We start from the raw sequence: 23761 nt of genomic DNA, 5'->3' as shown, positions 1-23761 counted from the left end.
ATCATCGTCTAATAAGTAATCTTTTTTTTGTACTCCACCTGTTGACGTAGAAGAAATATATGGATTCATACATTTACATATATGCATTCAGCTTTTACAGTAAATTGTCTTCTTTTACGGTAAGAGATTATAGTAAGCACAACCTGTGAAGTGAGAAAGTTAACTTTGTCTACTGATGCAGCAGTATCAATCACAAAAGATACAGAATACCATAAGTAACACGTTAAGCGATATATATGATTATAATGGTATGCTATTAATTAGAAAATCATTTATCTAGATGCGTTTATGTTAGTATCTCAGAGTTGTGAATGATGTAGACTTGTGAATGATGTAGACCAGCATGACACTTTCCATTAAATAATTATCTAGTGTGTTTGATGAGTTCCCTTTCTTGTAGCTTTGCAATATAATTATATAAAAGACCAAATACAATTGTTTTTCATAATGTATGCCAGTAGCTGTTGTAAATGTGGCGTGACTGTCATTCTGAAAAAATGTGTAAAACTATCATTCCTTATGATCATTATAGGTTTAAGTTTGATTTTTGTTTTGTTTTGTTTCTTTAACCGAGTAACAGGGTGGCAGGAATGGTGCTTTGATACCGTTTGTAATGTCCCTTATGGGAAACCTTACTCAATTCGCCTAAATTTCCTCGATTGGGGTTAATTTGATGCCTGGGAATGTGTATTGTTGAATCAATGAATCAGTATCTTAATCTTGAGCATGCAACCAGGTTAATATCACAATAGATAAACATGAAATCCAATAATGCACATATAGAGTTAATTCATTAATGATATGCACTTCACAATTAATCACTAGGGACATGGAAATCCCGCCTTTTAAATAAAATCCACTGAATTCATTAATGATACACACTTAATAATTAATTATTATGAAAATATAACTTTAATAATAATTATAATATTTCAATTCCATCATTAATCATCGTAAATCATTTCTAACTTAACTAGGAGGTAGCCCGCTCCATTTGCTGCTAACCAGGGTGTCTACTATAAATAGTAAGGTTGGCCCTTTTCAACACACTTACTACAACACACTTACTACAATTGATAAGTATATTAAAATGTTGCCAGAACACCCTAAATAACAATGTCTCAAAATACGCCAAGGATTTGGGGATGAAAACATGGCCAACTGCCAATTGCGACACCAGATATCTCCAAAACAGGGCCCTCTAAACATCATTATTAGCATATGAGGACCTAGTGATAGGATAAACCACTGAAAACTGATGCTCATGAAAATTGGGCTCTTCTCGAAGCTTCTCCAAGCTCCCAAACTTCATTAGAGCTTTTCTCAAGCTTTAAATCTCTCTTCTTTGTTCCCCAAATAGAATAATCAAATAACACAGCGAGTCCCCTTTATGTGAGGAAGAAACTTCAACTCTAAACTAGAATTAACCCGACCCTGACCCAAAGATCAACTCAAAATGCCATTCAAAATAAATAAATCCAGAAGGGCTAAGAAGGATCTGAAAAGAATACCAAGATGCTTGAAGTATCAATCTTAAATTCTATTTTAAGAACCCAAATATCAAATATGTTCCCTGAAGGGTCATAAAAGTTGAAATTCATTCAAAATGAACTAAATGAAAAAGCACTAACATTCAAATCTTCTCCAAGAAGTACGGAAATCGACCAAAACACAGGGAGAAGACAAAAGAGCTATAATGATGCAAGTTAATACACGAGCAAAGGGTATCTACAAGACCATTTAGACTGAGCAAATTGGTCAGCACATGGAAATAAGTCTAAAACTTCCATTAGTATGGTTGAGATGATTAAGTGATATTCACGATGTTCTTCTTCACATATCTTTCATTGACTATTAAGTGATATTTCACAATTAAATTCACAGTTGAACCTAAAGCAAAATTTACCACAAGTGGTTCTTTTCCTAATATTTTTGCCACAATTGGTTTTCCAATTGAGAATGACTATCATTATGCTTCTTTCCATGGTAATGCTAGTTGTTGTTTTTTTTTTTTTTTGAAGAATGTGGATTTGGGGATTGCCTGAATGCTGATAAGCTTGGATTGGTTCCTTAGTGAATTTTGTGGTAATGCACGTAATTGCTTGATATGACATCCTGGTTTATTGGTTACATTGGTGGAACTAAGATATTTGAGCACGTAACAATGACACATTTCCAAATTGAATTGAATTCTATGTGGTAAAAGAAGTTGAAATATATAAAATTGTTTTGTGCTGTGCTGGATGGAAAAGCTAGAATTTTGACTTTGTAGCCCAATGGATCCAGGCTTGTTTCCGAGTTCAATTGGTTGGCAAACTTTCCCCAGAAGTTGCCCAAAAAACAGTGAAATATAAATGTTTTGTTTTTATAAAATCACATTTTTGATTTTGTGTTTTCTTATGTCAGCCTTGATAGTTAGTATTTCTAATTAAGAATAGGGAGCTCTAAGTGTTAGCTAAAGCTAAATAAAGAAGTGGTGCATGGGCTTAGTAAGACAGCAACTCAACATATAAATCTATATCTAGAAACTTTATTTGGCATGGAAATAAAAAAAATGTTTTTTTGTGCTACAACATTTTTCAGATTGCCATTTTTTCCTTAATTTGATCCAGAGTAATTGAACTTCCTATATACTTTTGATTTTCCGAGTCAATTCTGAGTCAGAGTAATGCCGCTATGCTCTATGATCCTAGGTGTAGTAGCCAGCAGTATCAGCAAGTCTCAAATGAATTTCAAATGATTCCTTAATTAGGAATGATTATTATTTTTTCTATTGTGATAAACTGGCAGACCTCATCAGTTGCTTGGTGGCTGTTTCTGAGGACCGAAAAATATCATTTCGGTTTGGTTTTTATATTTTCTGTTGCTTCAAGTCAGAATGATAGAAGGTGACATGCCTTGGTTCCAAGGAGTCAATTTCCATTCTGATATCACATCTTAAGTGCACTGCATATTATTAATTAGTAATCTAAGATATAAATTAATGTCTCATTTTAATATTTTATTGATCCTCAACCATTTTGTAGTTATTATGTTCAATAATTTTTATTTTTTATTAGTGCTTATTTCTAGAAGAATTTACATATTGTTCCTACCATCTTGAATGTTTAATTATTTTATTTTCTCATGTTTCTTTTTTACTAGAAGGCTTCAAATGTTTTGCAAACTTTCTTAGTCAGTATTGGGCTCAACTGTGGCAGGCAAATGCAAATTGATGTTGAATTGCTGGCTCAAAAAACTTGTTTGGGCGTTTAATTGTCTTTTGGTTATCGAGAATATGGTGTGATCATTGTGACATATGATGATGTTCTTTTTATTTAAGATCCTAATAATTTCAAACATCAAGGAATATGCTTAATATCATGCTCTATTCAACAAAGCAGGTCACTCTTGGCAAAACATTGCTCACAGAACTTCTGGCAAAGACGGGCAAAGGGTCTCCTACATTTTCTGTTAGAAAGAATGGAGTTGCTCATTCTCCAGAGTTTGTTGCAGAAGTGGAGATCGATGGGGTCTCCTATTCTGGCGGTGTTGCCAAGAATAGGAAAGATGCTGAAGCAAAGGCTTCCTTTGCAGCATTTAAGGCCATCAATGAACAAGTTGGTAGGGTTTATCATTGTCCACATTCTGTTTAGCCGACTGCATATTTAGTAGGGTACACTGATTGTTCTTGTGACCTCATAAACGTTATTCATTGCTACTGACATCACTGCCCCATTGAAATATGGTACAGGTGGACCTTTCTTAGGGCTTGAACCTCCGTCTGAGAGCAGGGAGAGTCAGGAATTGAAACTTCTCCCTGAAGTGTGCAAAAATGTTAAATCTGGATTGATTACAACAAACAGTTCTACCACTAGCAAATTTTTAGTTGGGACCAATTCTAAACAGGCTGAGAATTCCTTACAAATGGTGATCATGACTAATGAAGATGCTGTTGAAAAGGGCCCTGGAATTTCAAATGCAAGTGATGAAAATCCGGCACCTCCATTAAAGCCAGAGAACCAGCTTCAACAAGAAACTATTCTGATCCAGCCAGGGCCGGAAGAGAGTAAAGTGAAGAATGAAGGTGTGCAGGAAGCTGATTTAAATGATTCTGTAAACAAGAGAAGTAGAAGTGAATCTGAGAAGCATGCACAGATGAATGGAACGAATAAAAAAATAAAAAATGAGGACATCTGTGGGATGATTTCCAGCAGCACATCAATGGGCAACTGATACAATCTTCAGTATGTTAAAGATGTTTACATATATCTGGATATCTGTTTGTTGATTTATGGCTCATTGTGTTGCTCGTAATTGGTTTCTATAATTTGTATTAAATGAAAAACAAATCAATGTATTTGTATAAACTATTAATTGAGTGCCTTTTTTAAAAATGTAAAAGTAAATGATTTGTATCAATCAGGTTCCAGTGCCAAAAATACATAATACAAAAGCTAATTGTGAGTCCTGTGAGCAGCACACCTCTTTGATAAATCCATCAGTTACCAGGAGGATTCCATATGAATTCTACACTGACTAACTGACCATGGTCAAATTGTTATGGCAGTTGTCTAACTATGAGGAATTGCAACATAGCTTAAGCTAGCAGGGTGTGTTGTAATTGAAACACGCACTGCTTGGATTTTTGATAGAGTTCATCACATGATATCACTTGATGTTAGGTTATCCAAGCCCAAATGCAATTTAAAAATATGTATGCATCAGCTTTAAAGCAAACAGTATTCAACATGACTATCACAATATTTGCCAGAGTTTGACATAGGCATGCCTGAAGGACATCATGTACAAATGTTTTGAAAGTTAAAATTGAAAGAGCGGATGGGGAAGAGATGGTAGCTAATGGGAATTTAGATGAGAATGCCAGAGCAAGAACATAGTAGATTGTAGAGATAGAGATGGAACTTTTCCATTTTTGATGGCGATGAATAACATAGATAAAGGTTATAAGTGTTCTTGTGAGCCAATGCTTGCCCAAAACTACTTAAGTCTTATTCTATATACAACTGGTTGGTAACCAGTATTGACACAGAGGTAAATATATGTTTTAAAAAGTGTGGCATCTATCTAATATTGGAAAGGAATAAGGTGTAGACGTTTATAAAAACTGTGGCATCTATCTAATATGCTAAAGGACTAAAGCATTAGCAATATGTGTTCACTGTTGTCATTGATGTCAATCCATTGTGTGACTTTGTGCATTAAAGTCAACTGGGAGTGTTGTATGTGTTAAAAGCTTTAATGTTGTTATGATTGTCAACCGTATGGAGAGTTGCATTGCTTGGTGTACAGGAAGCTGAATTATGCAGGAAAGAGTATTTGAAGTCTGATATGCAGGATAGAGTATTTGAAGTTAGAGAATTAAAAGTCTGATATGTACGAAAGTATTTGAATTTTGGTAGGAGCTTTGGTATAGGATGTTCAGATATTGTTCCAATGTCTTGGCGGTGATGAAAAGACAAGTATAGGCGACTGGTATATCTGAAGTCCTTTAGGGATAATGCCTTGTATTGCTCCACACAAAAAGTCGGTAGCTTGCGGTTTTGATTTTATTGCGTGTTGTTCGTGAATGGTTCACTATCCTGTTTTTAGGTCCAAAAAAGTCTAGAGGTTGAGGTTGTGTTTTGTTGTTTGCTGACAGTTAGGCTGGCTGTCAAGAATGTTCAGGATGGTCTAGGACTCTAGAGTACTCAACATTGATGTTTCTGGGTGTGCGGTTTGTTGGACACGTTCTTAACATTTGTGCAGTGCTCCAGTTCAGATATCTTAAGTTGGTGTATTTTGTAAGGGAAGTTATGTTGTTTTATGTTGGGCACTGTCGTCTGTGTTTGTCTCTATCAGACTTAGTGGTGTGTGATGATTTATTTTATGACTTATTGGTTCAGATATGCTTTGAAGGAAGAATTAAGAGGTGATCGCCCTGTGGCATGTTGAGATCAACACAAAGTTGCGAGCATTGGTAAATTTTGGGTGGATTGGTTAACGCGTGGTTATGTTTTGTTGTATTTTTCGTTTGTGCAGACTTTGGATGCTATTTTTTCAATGAGGTGTTGGTGTCTCTAGTGAGTTGGTGCTTACAAATCGAATGGGGGGTTGGTGCATCTAAAACTGTAAGAAATTATTATTTATATAAAACAAACATATTGCTGTGAAAATCGTGTGATTATGTTCTTTATTTTTGAATAGTTTGTAACTGCAATTAAATTTGAAAAATGAATTTTATTACTTATTTACCCTCCCCTCCTCTTTGTGTAATTGTGTGCTCAGCAGTTGATATCAAAGCTGGCTCCTTCAACTAGTTTTACCAACTGGCAGTGCAAACTTCAGATTATCACACATGGCTAAATAAGTTATAGACTTTCTGCAAATAAAAATTGACTATTTAATAGAACAAACTATGCATTTTGGAGTTTGACAATGGAAACCATTATAAGTTCTTTGGGTATTATATTTGGCAAGCCAATGTGAATGGATATATGGCTTAATCAAACTCTCAATCAGATGCTGCAAGAAACAAGGCATATGAGAATGGTGCAAAAGCAAAACATACAATTTTATGTGGTCTAATTGAGCTTGTGCTTGTAAAAATAATGCATTGTGAACCTGCCAAGGGCGTATGGGATAAATTGAAGGCCATTATTGAAGGAGATACTAAAGTAAAAAATGTGAAACTTCATCACATAGAAGGGAATTTGAAGGCCTTAGACTAATAGAAGAAGAGGACATTGCAGCATGCATATAGTAGGTTGATGGGGTAGTTAATATTATATGAGGCCTTGGAGAAACATAGATGAACCTGTAATTGCTCAAAAATATTAAGTTCTCTACTTAGAAGATTCAATCCTAAAGTATATGCAATAGAGGAAATGAAAAAATTAGACAAATTAACTATGGAAGAGTTAAACAGGATACTCACAACATATGCTCACAACATACGAAATGAGGATTCAAGTCGATATTCAATCAAAAAGCGAAACTGCATTTAAAGCCTCAAAGAAATTGAGAAACAAAGAAATTTTGATAATCTCCAACGAAAACATGGATAAGGAGGAAGCATTGTTTTTGGGAAGATGAGGAAAAACCAAGGGAAACTACCATTTAAGTGCTTCAATTATGCGAATGTTGGGCACTTCATTAAGAATTGTCCATATCTAAGAGAAAGGGACAACGATGACGGAGAAAAAGAAAACAAATTCAGCCTCAATTATGACAATAATAATAAGAGAAATAATGGGCGTAAGAAGAGTCTTTATGCATATAGAGATAATAGTTTTGATGAGTGACTAGGATAACTATAAAGATGAAATGCTATTAATGGCATTTGAAACTATAGGGAACACTCTAAAAATTAATGACAATGTGAATTGTTCCCATGAGGAGGAAAGTGTCATGCTTTGTCTTAAAGGTGATAATGATGACAAGACCGAGTCGTAGATGAAATAGAGAGACTTGAAAGAAGTCTGTAAAATATAAACACTTGTTTCAAGAAGAGTGCACAAATGCCAAATCCTTTAAAAAATTAGAAAATGAAAGTATCATGTTAGAAAACTCAAATTGATGAGGCAAAGAAAATGGAAAAAGATATAAAATTATAATTATGTAAGGATGAAACTTGTGATCAACTTGAATTTGTGCTAGCTTCTCTAAGAAGTGAATTAGAAAAAAACTTGCATTAAAATGATTGCAAATCTCAAATTTGAGAAATTATCTCGAATCTTGGAAGATATTGTTAATAGCTAGGGACTATTATTTAAGAAAATGGCTAGGTTGTGAAGAAAAGTAAAAAAGGCACGTTGATACATTCAAGGGTGCCATCAAAGAAGAAAATAGCAAAAAAGGAGTCATGAAAAGAGGAAGTAGAAATATATGTTGAATTCATGATAAGCCTATCAGATAGAAACGAAGAAGAGACGAGTTCCATTAAGATCAAGCAATCCTTCAATGAGCAATAAAGACATGTTCAAATAGGCTATAGGGCAATAAATTGTTGAACTCACATAAGGAATTCTACTTAGAACAAGAGTAGGAATTACCAAAATTGTTGATAGAAATTGCAACTCTCTTATTCCATTAATGGACAATGTTGAATGCTATAAATGCAATAATTATGGGCACATGACATGTTATCGTAGAACCATCTCTGTAAACCCCCTAATACAAGATGAAAGAAAACAAACCCTTGTCGTATGTTGGTAAACAGATTTGTCCCTGTAAGTGTTTCTTTGAAAATGATCATGTTCACCCTATGGGAAGTGATAACTGTGCCAACAGTTGGATAGATTGCAATCTGATCAATAGCTAATTGCAGTCTTCCTCTACATTTGAGAGGGGCAACTCCCTCGTAAGATGGGTGTATTTGTATTTTCATGTACTTTTAACCTGAAAGTACATAATGGATAATACAAAACTAGAGAAAGATTAATAGAAGAAACTTTAATAGTAGACAAACAAATGCTATATGAGATTCCAAAGGATAACAGAGGACAAAGGGGATTGAAGTACAAGATGAGTTGGATATGAGAAATCAATGAAAGAAAGGGGACATGTACCCACATACTAGGAAACAAGTAGTCTCAACATTTTCTAACCAAGATACCAAGGTGTGAATTTGTTTTATCTTTTACATATATCCAAAGTACTTGAAGAGATGATCAATTTAACATATGAGAAATTGATGATAATAACTTTAGAAACATATTCAAGACATATGAATCAAATATATTCATTATTATCCTTTTGAAAATCTACGAGCTCAAAAACCCTTTAGAAACAAATACTGAAGATTAAAGTTTATAGGTTCTTCAAAATCTTAGCAGAGTTTACCTTTCATAAAGTTCTTCCTATTTACATTACAAAGTGTTTATATTTATAGGTTTGGTCATATAACTAACTACTTTCCGGGTTAATAACTAACTTGCTTTTATGCATTTTGGAGAGATTAATTAACCTCAAGATTTTGTGCAAAAAGTGTTGGTTAATAACCTCTACAAAATTAACCCAAAGTTACAAAAGTCACTATTTAAATAAAGATTTTCCAACATTCATTGATAGATAACTGAAAATCCTTTTCATATGACATTAGCTGATTTAACAGTTATCTGAAATAACCATATCTATATCAATGATCATCTGAAAATAACTAGTTTAACAATTAATTGAAGATAACTGTATCCATTATCATTTGAAATAACTAGATTAACAATTAACTGAACATATCTGTATTTATGAACAACTGAAATAACTACATTAACGATCAATTGAAAATAACTGTATTTATGATCTATTGAAATAACTAGATTAACGATCAACTGAATATAACTGTTTATATGATCAACAAAAAATAACTATATCTCTGATTAGCTGAAATAACTAAATTATCGACTGACTATCCTTTCTACATACAAGTAAATAAATGCTTAACAAGAAAAGAAGAAAAGAACATACAAGTATCATTTAGAGGGTCTTAAGTTGGTTGTGCAAGCCTCGGCTTTGGTGAGAGGAGAAGCAGTGACATAGGCTTAACCTCCCAACCTTGGACCATACTTATCCCCACACAATCCATTGAATTAGAGAGGCCCTCCCTACCTTGGGATCGGGCTTGAGATGTTCTTAGTCCAGCCACTTAAGCATCCTGGTGTTTAGAATGTCTGCACAATTATGAAACATACATGTTTGCATAACTAGCACCACTGACACCAAGTGATCATTAGATGGCAAACATGCCTTTAAAATACCTTGGCCAAGGATTGAACGACTTGATCGCCACTGCTCGACTTGACAATAGGAAACATTTATTGGGATGAGCATGAGCTATTAAGTATGTTTAATTAATTAATTATTCATGTATGATTTCTCTTCTACTTTCTTGCAGAGATTCATTCTGCCTCTTCACCTTGGCTATACAGCCGGTGAGTCCTAGGTGTTTGGATTTTCTGAGCAATCTTCTCTATGCATAAATTCTAGAAGGATTTCATTGCTTAGAATACTTATCACGAACTGTGACCTGAAAGATTATGTTCTTGAGACTAAATGAAAATAATATTGGATTCTGATTTCCATATAGCATATTTCTTTTTAGGTTTTATTGCGTTTGGAAAACTCTCCCATAAAAGATACTATTTGACTTTTTCTATGATGATTCTGGATGTTATGAAAGTTAAGAAGAAAAATTGATAACAATGACATGGAATATTCAGCAAATCTTGTAACTTATTCATGGAAAGTAAAAAAGTCTCTAAGCCTATTTGGCTGCTATGGAAAATCGATTTTAAAATATTGGAATATCACAATCTGGAATGATTAACACATAACCTGATATAAATTTTTTTGATTTGTTTGAAGTTTGCAAAATGATTTGAATCAGCTTCTCTCCAGTTGCTTGAAGACATCACCATAGTGTATAGGAACTTATATGTTCAGCAAGAAACACTAGTACGACAAGGAGTACAAAATGATGATACTTATGAATGGAAAATGCAGATTGGTAATAGCAAAGAATCGGCACAAGAAAAAAAAATGAAGTCGGGTGTTATGGGGAGGCGGAAGAAATACTAAAAAAACATAGCAAACAAGGTAGTCGGTGTTTGAAATATATATATTGCCCGCTTTCTTCTCATGGCTTCCATTAAAAAGAAACAAGTCGTGACTTCTTGGCTTCCATAACATAAGAATAATTTGTAAATTTATTATGCCAAGTGTTAAATCGATTATAAACAAGGAAATACTAGAGTTGGAAGGTTATAATTCGAATATTATTATATTATTATAATTTGAATATTATTATAGTTTTATATTTATATATGTACATGTAAATATATATTAGTGAGGTGGCATTGTTATATAATAAGAAAATAATTTGATGGTGCCACTTCATTTTATATCTATATGTACACACATATATATATATAATAATATGGTGAAAGATCTTTTTAAATCTTGTGAGATACATTTTATGTTTTAACTCAATTATTTTATGTTTCTCAAATTATTTATTTAAATAGCGCATGTGGGTCCCATAGATGTAGCTTGTGTTCAAGTCGTTAAGTCCTTACCAAAGAGGTTTAAAGTCATACCTGTCGATTTTGTTGACTAGAAGTAAGTATCCCGTTCCGATGATCTCGTTTAGCAATGCTTCCCTCCCCCCCTTTCATCTTCTTCTGCAATCACCCGTGAAACACTTCCACCATAATAACAATTCCATTATAATTTTCATATAAATATTTGAAAGACTCTAAATTATTAACCAAAATTCCAAAATTATGCAACTACTAAACATCATACAGAAAATAATAGTTAACGACCATCTTCATTAACAATTAATACAACGGGTACAAGTAACTACCTACTTCACATGATCATGAAAGAAAAATCCATTAAAATCAACGATTATGAGCAAGTTATAAGTTAGGTAAAAAATTTGGGATGTAACAATTTTTGTGTACTTCCAACCTAAAAGTACATAATGGATAATACAAAACTAGATAAAGATTAATAGAAGAAACTATAATAGTAGACATACAAATGCTATATGAGATTCCAAAGATAACAGATCACAAAGGGGATTGAAGTACAAGATGATTTGGATTTGTGAAATCAATGAAAGAAAGGGGACATGGTCCCACATACTAGGAAACAAGTAGCCTTAACGTTTTCTAACCAAGATACCAAGGTGTGAATTTGTTTTATCTTTTACATATATCCAAAGTACCTGAAGAGATGATCAATTTAACATACAAGAAATTGATGATAATAACTTTAGAAACATATTCAAGCCATATGAATCAAATATATTCATTATTATCCTTTTGAGAATCTACAAGCTCAAAAGCCCTTTAGAAACAAATACTGAAGATTAAAGTTTATAGGTTCTTCAAAATCTCTGCAGAGTTTCCCTTTCATAAAGTTCCTCCTGTTTACATTACAAAGTGTTCATAGTTATAGGTTTGTTCATATAACTAACTACTTTCTGGGTTAATAACTAACTTGCTTTTATGCATATTGGAGAGATTAATTAACTTCAAGATTTTGTGCAAAAAGTGTTGGTTAATAACCTTTACGAAATTAATCCAAAGTTACAAAAGTCACTATTTACACAAATGGCAAACTAAAACCTACTACATCATAGAGAGGACAGGATATTGGCCTTTTTACAATAACAATGCATTTTTCTTGTAGCAATGAACAACTTTTTCTCTGCTGAAATCAATCCCAGATGAATCAAATGACCAACCTTTTTCATCCAATTGGAACTATGTCTTCATATCTCCAAAACAGTAAACATTGTTAGTAGCAGCATTTGTGTAGAGTCTCTTTTGACACTCTTTTAATTTCCTCATTCTGTTTCCTGTTCAAGCCATCTCTGATAATGGCTTTCAAAATATGGAACAGAATTCTTCTGTATGTATCTTCCTGTGAATTTTGTGAACAATCTGAAATAAATCGTCAAATATGTCATATAATTGACATCATAATAAAATCCTTTACATAATTCAACATAACAAAATGTGTGAAAACACACACCATTATCATAATAAAGTCCTTTACATAATTCAACATAACAACATGTGTGAAAACACACACCATTTTATCCACTTCACGTGCAGAATCTCAAATCATTTAATTTCATTCCTTGACATGACTTCTGTTGAATGAATCACATGCATCTTCAAGAGCCCCAAACTGATATGACTTTGATAGGGAGCCACAAACAAGGAATAAGTTGGCAACAATATTTTCATTAATATGATGAAGTCCTTTAGAGGTATTCTGTCAAACAGATTGTGTGCCTTATCTATGTGTCCTTAGTTTGCTTGTCTGCCAGTGAAGCACTTGGTTCACATACACATCAAACGTTGCATCTCTCATGATGACATTATTTGGCATTTTAGTCAAACACTACGAATAGAAAAGTTTTTTGAAGCCACATTTCAATGTGGCAGACCCCCAAATAGTTAACTTGTATAACCTGTACCTCGACATTTTACTTCCATGTTTATCTATTCCTTGCTGTACGAACTTTCTTAATTCCACAACACTCTGGTTCCTAATCACCCCTGTCGAACTCGTAGCATTCAATGTCAAATATCAGGGAAGTAATTTGATTTGTGTTTTAGTTGGTGCGACTGTCATTTCATTGACAGCTTTATAGACCCTCACTCAGATGGCTGTAACTTTCAACCAGATAATATTTCAAAGATCACTCTGGTGAGGAATGTGATTAACTAGGTTTCCAACAAAATATCCAAAGATCATCAAGATCCAATCGTTAACTTTTGAGTTATGACCTCTGCAGAAAGACTGTTTCTAATGTCATAAAAAACCCAGAAAGTCCCATTCTTCCTGCCTCCAACAGAGAATACATTGGGTTTCTATCCCGCGCAAGACCATTTGGCATGTTCTTGCATATTCTAGTGCATGATTTAGTCAAACACTTGTCACACACCTCATATGCAATTTCATTACTGTATAGATGAGTGACATTCCGTCAAATAAGTCACGTACAATGTCCATGCGTAGCCTGTGACCTTTCCAAATATGGCATTTCTGTGAGGGATTCTGTTAAATAAATAATGCTTTGCCTTCTGCAAGCTCTTCGATGAGTTTACACATCACAGCATCTGATCTGCTATTCCGACTACAAGGTTACTTTTATTATCAACATGTAAAATAATTTCACTTTTCAACACTATGCCAGCAGTGTGGATGATGGCAAAGGCTGGGAATTTTAGCTTTACATGGCAAAATTTTCCAACACAGTTTTTACAGTCTCCTCCATAATTATACATCATACATGCAATAATTGACTGCAAACATTTGGATCAGATTCCAAAGGTTTCCATGGGCTGTTTTAGTCTTTACAATCCATCTACCAATCAATTTTTGTTTTAAAGTTTCAGTGCCATGACAAGCCCGTTTTTGGTGTCCCTGCATTTACAAATTCTTTTATTTCTCTTCCATTGATGGATGTCTGTAATTTTGCTGCATTTTGGCATACGGAGATAACTTTTATAGAGGTAATTAACCTCTTTTTCTTTAAACTTTCACATTTTGGAAGAGGTTAAGCAATCCTTTCATTTTGCATATTCTTGGTACTTTCATTAACCTCATTAGTTATGAATGTAATTAGAAATACAAAACGAGGTTTATGAATGGATAGAAAGTACACGTTTTTGGATGATTCGTTAACCTCATTATTTTTTGGGGTTAATGAATCGATTAAAAATATGTATTTTGGAGGGCATGATTAACCTTAAATAGCTCTTGATCCAGACATCAGATTTGGAAAATTCAAAATGTAGGACGGAGCTAGGAATGAGCCAGAGACTTTGGAACCATAAAACTACCAAAAATTTGATATTTTCTTGACCATTTTAAAGCATAGAAAGATGAAGGAATAGCATAGGGACAATGACTCTGCAAGTGATCTTAGTTGACGAGACCAAAAATTTTGAAATTTTGGTCGGGCTAAATACTAGGCAACATAGCAGAAAAAGAGAAGAATTCAAAGCTATGAAAGAAAAAGAAGGAAGACAAAAAAGAGAGATCTATGTCAATGCAAGTTGCATTACATGCCCAAGATGATGAACAATATGTGGATTATGGTTGTTCCTATCACATTATTCGTGAGGAATGGAAATTTCTCAAATTGAAAAGAGATGTAATTGTGAGTTTCAGAAAGGAAGCATAAGTCTCGGTAACATGATAACATAAATAAGTAATGTGTTGCATGTCAAAGGGCTAAAACATAATCTTTTGAGTGTAAGCCAATTGTTTGATCAAGGTTATACTCTTCTATTTTATGCATAAGGATGTCAGATCAAGAAAGAAGGAAAGGTCATGGCATAATGAAACAGGTCCAACAATCTTTACATCTTAAGTGAAAATAGAGGCAAGAAATCCTGTATGGCAAAAGATGGAAGTTGGCTTTGGCATAGAAGAATGGGTCATATCAATTTTAACATTCTAGTCAATTAGTGAAGCAAAAAAGAGTCACATTCAAATTGAAGGAATATTCATCATCGAAGCCACATTGGAACTCATTCCTATAGATCTTTGTGGACCAACTTAAACTAAAAGTATCTATGGTGAATGATACTTAATCTTCTGATTAGATAAATTGGGATTAGACGACCCAAACCCAACAAAAAGTAACATTAAGTCAAAAGACAAGCAGGAAGGGAGTCACAAGAAGTGAAAACAAAGGACTTTTGAATGGAGCCACAACTGTTTGGAGTTGAGGAAGCTCACCAATACAAAGGAGCAAAGGAACCGAAACTCACTAGACAAGAAAATTCAAGAGCAATGAAAGAAGAAGGAACTAGTGCAAGACCACATGCAAATGTCGGGGAAGAGAAAGCTCCAAGCAACCACAAACCAGAATAAAAGGCAACCAAGGAGAGCCAAAAACAGCCAAACTAAGAGGTACAGCAATGGTGGCAAAGGCAAAAGCAATTGTCTCAAGGCTTGACATCATGTGAGCAATTGGGATTGCGGCAAGGTTTCAAGAAGCCCCTAAGGAAACATGCAAGCAGTAAAATAATCTTCAAATACTTGAAAGGGACTCTGGACTTTGGATTATGGTACCCTTGATGCAAAGACCTACTCTAAGAGCATATAGAGATGATGATTTGGCAGGTAGTGTGGATGATAGGAATAGTACTGGTTGAATGCTTTATTCTTAGGCGATCACTTTGTTTCATGGCTGCATAAGAAACAAGTATCGATCTTCCTTTCCACCATTGAAGCAGAATAGATAGCAGCTGCCTCATGTTGTACTCAAAATATTTGGATGTATCAAACTTTTTTTAGACACAAAAGTGAATATGATCACGCAATATCCATATTTTGTGATAACACGTGCCATCAATATTTCCAAAAGTACAATAATGCACTTTAAGAACAAAACACATTCCCATCGAACTTTATTTCTTTTGGGAACACATTACGAAATAACAAGTGAAGAAGGAATATGTAACTACCTAAGAGAATTTGGCAGATATATTTACCAAGCCTCTTCCTAGAGATAGTTTTGAGTTTCAGAGATCGTGAAGAGGTTGCCATCAATTATAGAGGGGGAGATTGATGACAAGTTGTCGTTGATGTCACGTTTGTGACAAGTTCTGAGTTTAAAACTTTAAAGTAATGAATGGGGATGTAAAGATGGGAATTAGATTGACAAATGAAGAGGGATAAGCTGATTCTCATAATAAATTACTACTTGTTTGAAACTCATGGATAGCGATTGAAGGAAATAAGAGTGATGCAAGGATGGAAATACTACATCCTATAGATGCAATAAACATGAATATGGAGCGCATGATGCTGATAACACTGAGTTTGAAACTCATGGATAGCGATTGAAGAAAATAACAGTGATGCAAGGATGGAAATGCTACATCCTATAGATGCAATAAACATGAATATGGAGCGCATGATGCTGATAACACTATCAGAAGTGACTTTCATGCTGACTTCAAGAAGTCGAGAGCAGCAAGGGCAATTCACAAAAAAGTTGATGGCAATAAAGATTAGCAGAGGTAGCAATCAAGAAAACTACATCTTATAGATGCAGTAAACATGAATATGGAGCGCATGATGCTGATAGCACCGAGTTTGAAACTCATGGATAGCGATTGAAGAAAATAACAGTGATGCAAGGATGGAAATACTACATTCTATAGATGCAATAAACACAAATATGGAGTGCATTCTATAGATGCAATAAACACAAATATGCAGCGTATGATGCTGATAACACTGAGTATCAGAAGCGGCTTTCATGCTGACTTCAAGAAGTCGATAGCAGCAAGGGCAATTCACAAAAAAAAAAAAATGGTGGCAATAAAGATTAGCAGAGGTAGCAATCAAGAAAACTACAGCTAAGCTTGCCTTATTAAGGATGATTGATTGTGTTATATGGCTTATGCAAGTCAAATGGAACTGTGATATATTCTGGCGTTTCGTTTACTGATGTCAGCAATAATATACAAGGTGGGACGATAACCTCAAAACAAAATTAAATGCCCTTCACTAAGGTGCAGTCAAAACCAATTCAATAAAGGTGCAATTCCATGGTGGAGGGTTTTATTAAAGCATTAGCTTATGTGGCTGTTCATTCTGGCAAGAAGTAAGACTAATAGAGTACAGCAAGTATATAGAGGCAGCAATTAATGGTGTTGAATAATTGCCAAGGAATTAGTATTTAAAGGGTGTGATATTAAGGCACAGACATTATTGCAAAAGATGTGTCCTTTTAATTTTAAAGGCATGATCTTTAGAAATAAAAAATATATAAGAGGACAATCTTGGAGATAGTATGTGTGTGGTGTGCAGACAAGTGTAAAAGACAAATCAAGTACATACAGCAGAGTGAGAGCAACTCAAAGAATGTAGTGTCCTTCTCCTGTTTGCTAGTATTTGTTTTGCACTTTTATTTCTCTTCAAGAAGGTTTAATGTCCAGGCATATGGCCAAACACATAGCATGCTTCCTGTTGTGCTCCATTTTTGCAATGAATCTGAAGCTTACTAGAATGTTGATTTTCACATCAATTTTCAAGGCAATTACATGAGTACTCAGCTGTTTCAAATGTATGACATATTGAGAATACCTCTTACAAATTACCTTATTCATTTCTCTATATCTCTGACAGAGAACAGACAGAAAATTGTTTCAGAAGGCAACACAGTATATATTGTATTTTACCGACTTTAAGGAATCAAGGTGTGCTTGAATCACTAATTTTGGGCTCCATTCTCCTCCACTCCTGTCTGAAGCTGTCCATAGAGTTGAACTAGCCAAGGAAATCCTTTGTGTAATTACTTAAGGTCTGATTCTGAAATTTTAATGTGTCCAAACACCCTGCTGATTGTCTTAAAGTTCCACGTCCTTCTTCAATCCGGCCTTAATGCCTTTGTTCTCACTAAATAGTCCAATGCCAATAAATTTGCATTCATCAGGCGCACATATTTGTAGCAATCAATGCCTCTAAATACAATCAAATAATCATGGTACTATAGGAAACTAAACCTCCCTTAAGTCTTCTTATTTTCCCTAGCAATGATTAGAAATATTAATTAATTTAATATTCAATCACTTCAGACAGACAAAGAATATGTAACCAGTCCGTACTACTTCCTTATTTGTTTTAAACATTTTTTTAGCAGACCAGAAACGAAGCATGTCAGAATTGTCTCCTTATGTAGTAATTTCAAGTCCTTCCAAGCACTTACTAAGACAGATTCGAACACAATATGTAACAATACTTCGTCGTCTTTTTTCCCCAGAACATCTCTTGAGCGGTTCCTTTTACAGGTTTTCTTTGGCTTTAAATTGATTTGTCTTTTTCTGAAATAAGCAGTGCATGATCTTCATATGTCCAATTGGGCCACATCTGCATGCAGGAAAAGAATTGTTTAAAACTCCATCTTCAAATAGTTAATCTGTTGCCTCTGCTATATCTTGAAGCTTCCTTATTTGGCTCAGCAACAACATTTAGAAATAATTCTCCATCTACCAGCATTAGAATATTGACCCAGTAATAAAAAAATGAATTTCTATGCCAGAATAATACGCCATTCCCAGAATAGACTTTTCAACGGGAATCAATATGAAATATTAGGTCAGGGCGATGCTCTGCACGCACGCACGCATATATATTAAACTCACTTTATAAATCATACTTAATCCAATGCCCACAACCTTTATAAATTAGCCTTCAGAACTTAATATGTACACCCATATTATTTCATATCATTTTCAATAAAATGCATCAAAGTATAAAAGAATCACCTGAAATACAACATTTGAACAAAAATTATTTGCAAATACAAAATATAAGCAACTATCCATGTATGAAACAACCTGTAAATTCAATGTGAGATACCTGGATGATATCTCCAACTTGAATTGGGTTCCTAACAATTTGAGAATAATCTCTGTTGCCTAAATTTTTTGTAAGTTAATCTGACCAGAACTTACGAATCTGTAATTTTAGACAACGTCAAGTGAGAGTTCTCTCTTTTCAAGAATAGGGGAGATTCTCTTCTTACTGCAGGTGCCTTCAATAAAGGCTTGACTGATACTTATACTAAAGGGGGTTTCTCGATTGTTCCATCACTTTTCCACCTCCTTGTATTCTTCCATCATGTTGTTATTCTTGCCTTATTTGATTCTTTAGTCTTGGAATCTATTAGTAAAATAAGGCCAATGCCTGGATCAGTTGATTGGGTGGAACATACACACATATAGGGGAATCTGTGGACTTTCTTCTAAGCTAGAACTTTTGGCAAATCTGGAGCTATGCATGTTGAGAATAAGAAAAAAGGGCATTGCACAAGCAAAATTGGAGGAAAAAATCGAGGAGAGGATCAGAGATCAGATTTTAAAATGAGGCTAATGAGGAATTTCAATTTTCTCTTCTTCTGAGATTTGCAAATGAATAGGATGTAAGCACTTGGTGTCAAAATAATAGGCTTTTATGCGCAATTTCATATATACAATGGAAGGTCTTTTTTAAAACTTTTACTCAGGATTTTGAAATCTAATTACAAGTGGATTTGGAAAGGTATTTTGCTTTCATTCAGATTTTGAAAGCCCAATTGTGAATAGGAAAGATTCTTCATTTTTTGCTTGAGAAACATTTGCAATTGGGTTTTAGAAACCTAAATGCAAGTAGGGGAATGACTTTCATTCTTCATTTTCTCTCAAATTTTCAAAACCTGATCACATATACTTTCATTCTTCATTTTCTCTTAAAATAAATCATGTGTTTATTAAATTTGCGATGACTCAAAATGAACTGGATTTGAAAAGGAAAAAAAGACCTAAGACGCAAAGAGAAACAAATAACAATCAAGCCAAACAAGAAAAGTTGATCAAAACTTAAAATTATTAAAAATCAAGCACTTGCAGCCAGGAAAATAAAACCCGAAATTGCAAGAAAGACTAAGAAAAGCTCAACAAAAATCTCAGCAAGAAACTCAAGTTAATTCAGGGTACAATCCATTGCCTTCGAAAAATGCCTTCAACGTGCCCACCATAGAGAATTGAACTATATGAATTTATGGAAAGCTTCCTAGTGTTGCCCAAATTTTGCAAATTCAAAGTTGCGGACAAATTGTTGAAGATTGTAGCTGCGACAGAGAGCTTTATCTCTGGAAATATGGACGTTATTATCGTTATTGTCACCTTCAGCTGAAAATGACACTTATGTTTAAATTGTAATATTAGATGTAATGACGTGTCATTCGACATGAGTTGAGGCATGGAAATTCGAAGAGTTGTGATTATAATTGTAATAGTCACGTTTCTCTCCTCAAGTTATATATATCGCATCTTGCGATAGACATTGTACACTTGAACTTTTTTGATCAATAAAGTGATATTTTTGTTATGTGGCTGGGTTTTTCCCTTCATTCTAGAAGGGTTTTCATTGGATATTTCTGGTGTTATTGTTTTAGTTTTGTCTCTTTCTTATTGCTATTTTTCATCACTGATTTCTGGGCCCAAAACTTAACATGTTATCAGAGCCAAATGTTTTTTGAGGGGCAAACTCGTCTAACCCATGGCCACTGTTAGTGATCTTTGCTCTCAGTTGTCATTCAAAGTTTTCACAGGAGATATCTGCATACCTGATTCAAATCTTTAGGTGAACAGGTTTTGCGTATATGATGCTTACTTATATTCACTGCTTTTATTTTATTGTTTCTTTTTTATGGTGCTAAATCGTTATGGAAAATGGAGTGATTCATGTCTAGGTTGTGATTTGATTTTTTACGGTAATATCAGAGCTTGTTTATGGCTTGAGACTTTTGCCATCGTGTTAATCCTGAACTTCAATTTCATGATGTTTTCATGGTGTTTCTCTATTAGATTGGGCATTATTCATTATTGATCAATGTTTATTTGTAACCATAGCATATTGATTCTATATCGAGTAAAATAGAAGGGTTGTCAATTTTCTTGATCTCTTTGTGTTACTTTTGAAGTTCTGACGCTCAAGCGGTGTATGTGTTGTTTATTCAATGGTGATCTTTGCTGTACTTATTCTGCCAGTCGAAGAGGAAATCCCTTTATTTCTCATGCTCTCTTGGTTTTCACTAGACACTGCGATTGATTTAGCGAGCATAATTCTGTGTTGCCCAATTTGACAGTAGATTTCTTTTTGTATCTGCCTCTCGGTCTCTTGGATTAGCATCGATCTCTTTTCAATAAAGCACAGAGATATTTTTTTATCGTCTATAGTTATTTTTGGGAACATTGACAATGAAGCATAAGCAATATTGTTTTCATCTTGTTGGTGGTGTATCCTCTGGCGTTCAATTTTGATGAAATTGGCTCTGTTGTTCCAACTCTGCAAATAGTATGGCATTCAAGCCAGACAAAACTGTCAGTTTTAAATATCCAAAGCCCTCAATAACTGTACTTTTCTTCTCAAACTCGGTGGTACCTGAAAAGGTCGAGCATTTATGAAGGGTGTTACTATTGGTCTTCAACACTAGAATTCAAAATGTGTGCCAATCTTGGAATATTAAAAGTTAATGTATCAAGAAATTGCGTTCATCTACTTCATCGAGTGGATAGCTTACCATCTCATATGTGATATTAAATTCATTATCTAGACGTTACTCGAGTTGCCTAAATCATGCCCGTAAATGGATTCAGCCAGAGTGTCAGAGGCGTAGTTCAATTATGATATTAATAGAAAATAAATAGAATTTAAGGTTGAATTATCGGAGAAGGAAAAGCATAGATTGGTCTTAGCCATGAGTAGTTCTGCGAGGCTGGAAATTGTTCCAGTCAGTAGTGCTGTATGGTGGGAGATTCTGGCAGTCCACATAACTGGTTAAAATTGTTGATTTCTAGGATCACTGCAAATGTACTCACAATCGCCATTTTATTGATTGTGTTCCAAATGCAAACGAAGGCTTATAAATAAGAGAGGATGAGAAGAGACATGTCTCTATGGTTAATCATCACTAGTTAACATATTACTATATTAGTAACATAAATAACCATATATACTATATTATTATATAATATATAACAATATATATCTAAATATATATATATTATTTACAGTACTATATATGTATTATATTCAATACTATATATTATTTAACATGGATAAGTATATATAGCAAATGATGATTTACCAATAACAATAATGTATATTAGCTACAACTTTAACACTCCCTCTTAGCTAGGGAGGATTTGTAGAACACATTATGTTTGTAAGTATATGAAGAGATATCATCTCAGTATGATATTCAATTCACTACAAGGCTAAATTTCTCAAAACTACCTCTTTAGAAAAAAAAGAATTGAAGCAATTATAATACAAGAGTTGAACACCACTTTAAGTGTGGTCTATGACAAATTTAAGTTATGGTGTTTGGCAAGATCTGACCCAAAGAACCATAACAATTGATTTTCATGGTGTCCGGCAAAATCCAGCCCGAAGAACCATGATAACACTTGCTCCAACACATTTTGGTGTTAGGGGATAGATCAACTATTGATAAGGTCTTCACCTTACAATGGTGACCTCACACATATGAAAGATTGTCACCTTTCATTAAACAATTGGAAAAATTTTAATCTTCTTGTGACAACAACTTAATGAAGTCTGTTATGATACATCCGTTATCACGACTTTCAACACTCTGAGACAACAACTTAGTGAAGTCTATCATGAAACAGGTCTACCATTTATAAGATTGTCATCTTACAATGTTTTCCTTTTGTTTATATATGTCAATGAAAGATTGTCACCTTCATTACATAACATATGCCTAATAGTAACCACATGAGCTGAGTCAAGGGGTGGTATAAGGGCTTTCACCTCAATTCTCTTTCATAGAGAAGAACACATTACAATAAATTTCACTTAGAACTTCTCCTTATAGAGAAGATATCATTCACAAAGGATTGCACCTCAAAAATTCTCCCTTTGAACAATGATCCTGGGAAGTCAGGCTCAGTAGTTACTCCCTTTATAGGCTCTCTTCCCCCAAGGATTCTTGTCAGACTCACTTTGAATCTGATATCAATTTTCTGATTTTCTGGTGATAAGTCATCACTTCCTCGTGATATACATAGGAGTAGGCCCATTAACATCATGCAACAACACACATGTATTTTTAGACTCCCTTTGAGTGTCAATCTTCTAAGCTCCTGCGTTGCCTTAGAAGAACTATCATACTCCCTCTTAATGTAGATAGGATAAGATAATAATATTAATATCCAACGAAAAACCACAAGGGTTTATGAGACTAAGCATACCAAACAAAAGAGCTGCCAAAAGTAGGAGCACCAAACAGTGACTGAGAAGAAACAAAACAAGATACAAAGCCAGAGAAAAACAAGGTAAGGACTAAGGATCCTTCCTTATTATAAAGAAATCGGTAATAGAGGGATATAACCATGGACGATCTAGAGTCTTAGAATGCCGCTGAGAACCACTGTGGGAGTGTCACTGCTTGTAAAGACTGGAGCAGTGTTTGACCAATCTAGAATGAGTAATGGATGGCCTTTTCAAACCTCGTGGTGGAGACAAGGGAGAGAAAAAGGCGGTGATGAGCTGGTTTAAAATATGGCCCTGAGGTATTCTCCTGAAGCTGGGTGACCTCCTAAAGATAAAGTGCAAGACACCGCTGGTCAATATAGCTGAAGAATGCTGAAAGAGAAAAAAATCTTTGAATAGGCAGTAAAATCTCCCTCTGATCTCATAGTAGATAGGACATCGAAATATGAAGTGGGTC

The 23761-nt window shown here is 34.3% G+C and overlaps 1 protein-coding gene across 2 annotated transcripts in view; it reads left to right on the top strand.

The window, feature by feature from the left end:
- The window catches only part of LOC149557112 (double-stranded RNA-binding protein 6-like), a 72061-nt gene that overhangs the window by 7950 nt on the left and 40350 nt on the right, over nucleotides 1-23761 (top strand). The window contains exons 2-4 of one of the 2 annotated variants that reach the window (XR_016364842.1): nucleotides 3384-3603; nucleotides 3734-4226; nucleotides 6022-6110. Coding sequence is in view for 1 of the 2 variants with exons in the window: in XM_089831825.1 (XP_089687951.1) it covers nucleotides 3384-3603; nucleotides 3734-4215 (702 nt within the window). In the remaining variant the exon portion in view is untranslated. The remainder of the gene's footprint in view (nucleotides 1-3383; nucleotides 3604-3733; nucleotides 4227-6021; nucleotides 6111-23761) is intronic. The other variant, XM_089831825.1, reaches the window with a different exon arrangement.

Source organism: Cupressus sempervirens, chromosome 5, assembly GCF_028749045.1.
Source record: "Cupressus sempervirens isolate cs-2001-9-10 chromosome 5, ASM2874904v1, whole genome shotgun sequence".
NCBI lineage: Eukaryota > Viridiplantae > Streptophyta > Pinopsida > Cupressales > Cupressaceae > Cupressus > Cupressus sempervirens.
The sequence above is the reverse complement of the archived record's forward strand: the minus strand, read 5'-3'. Positions and strand labels throughout refer to the sequence as shown.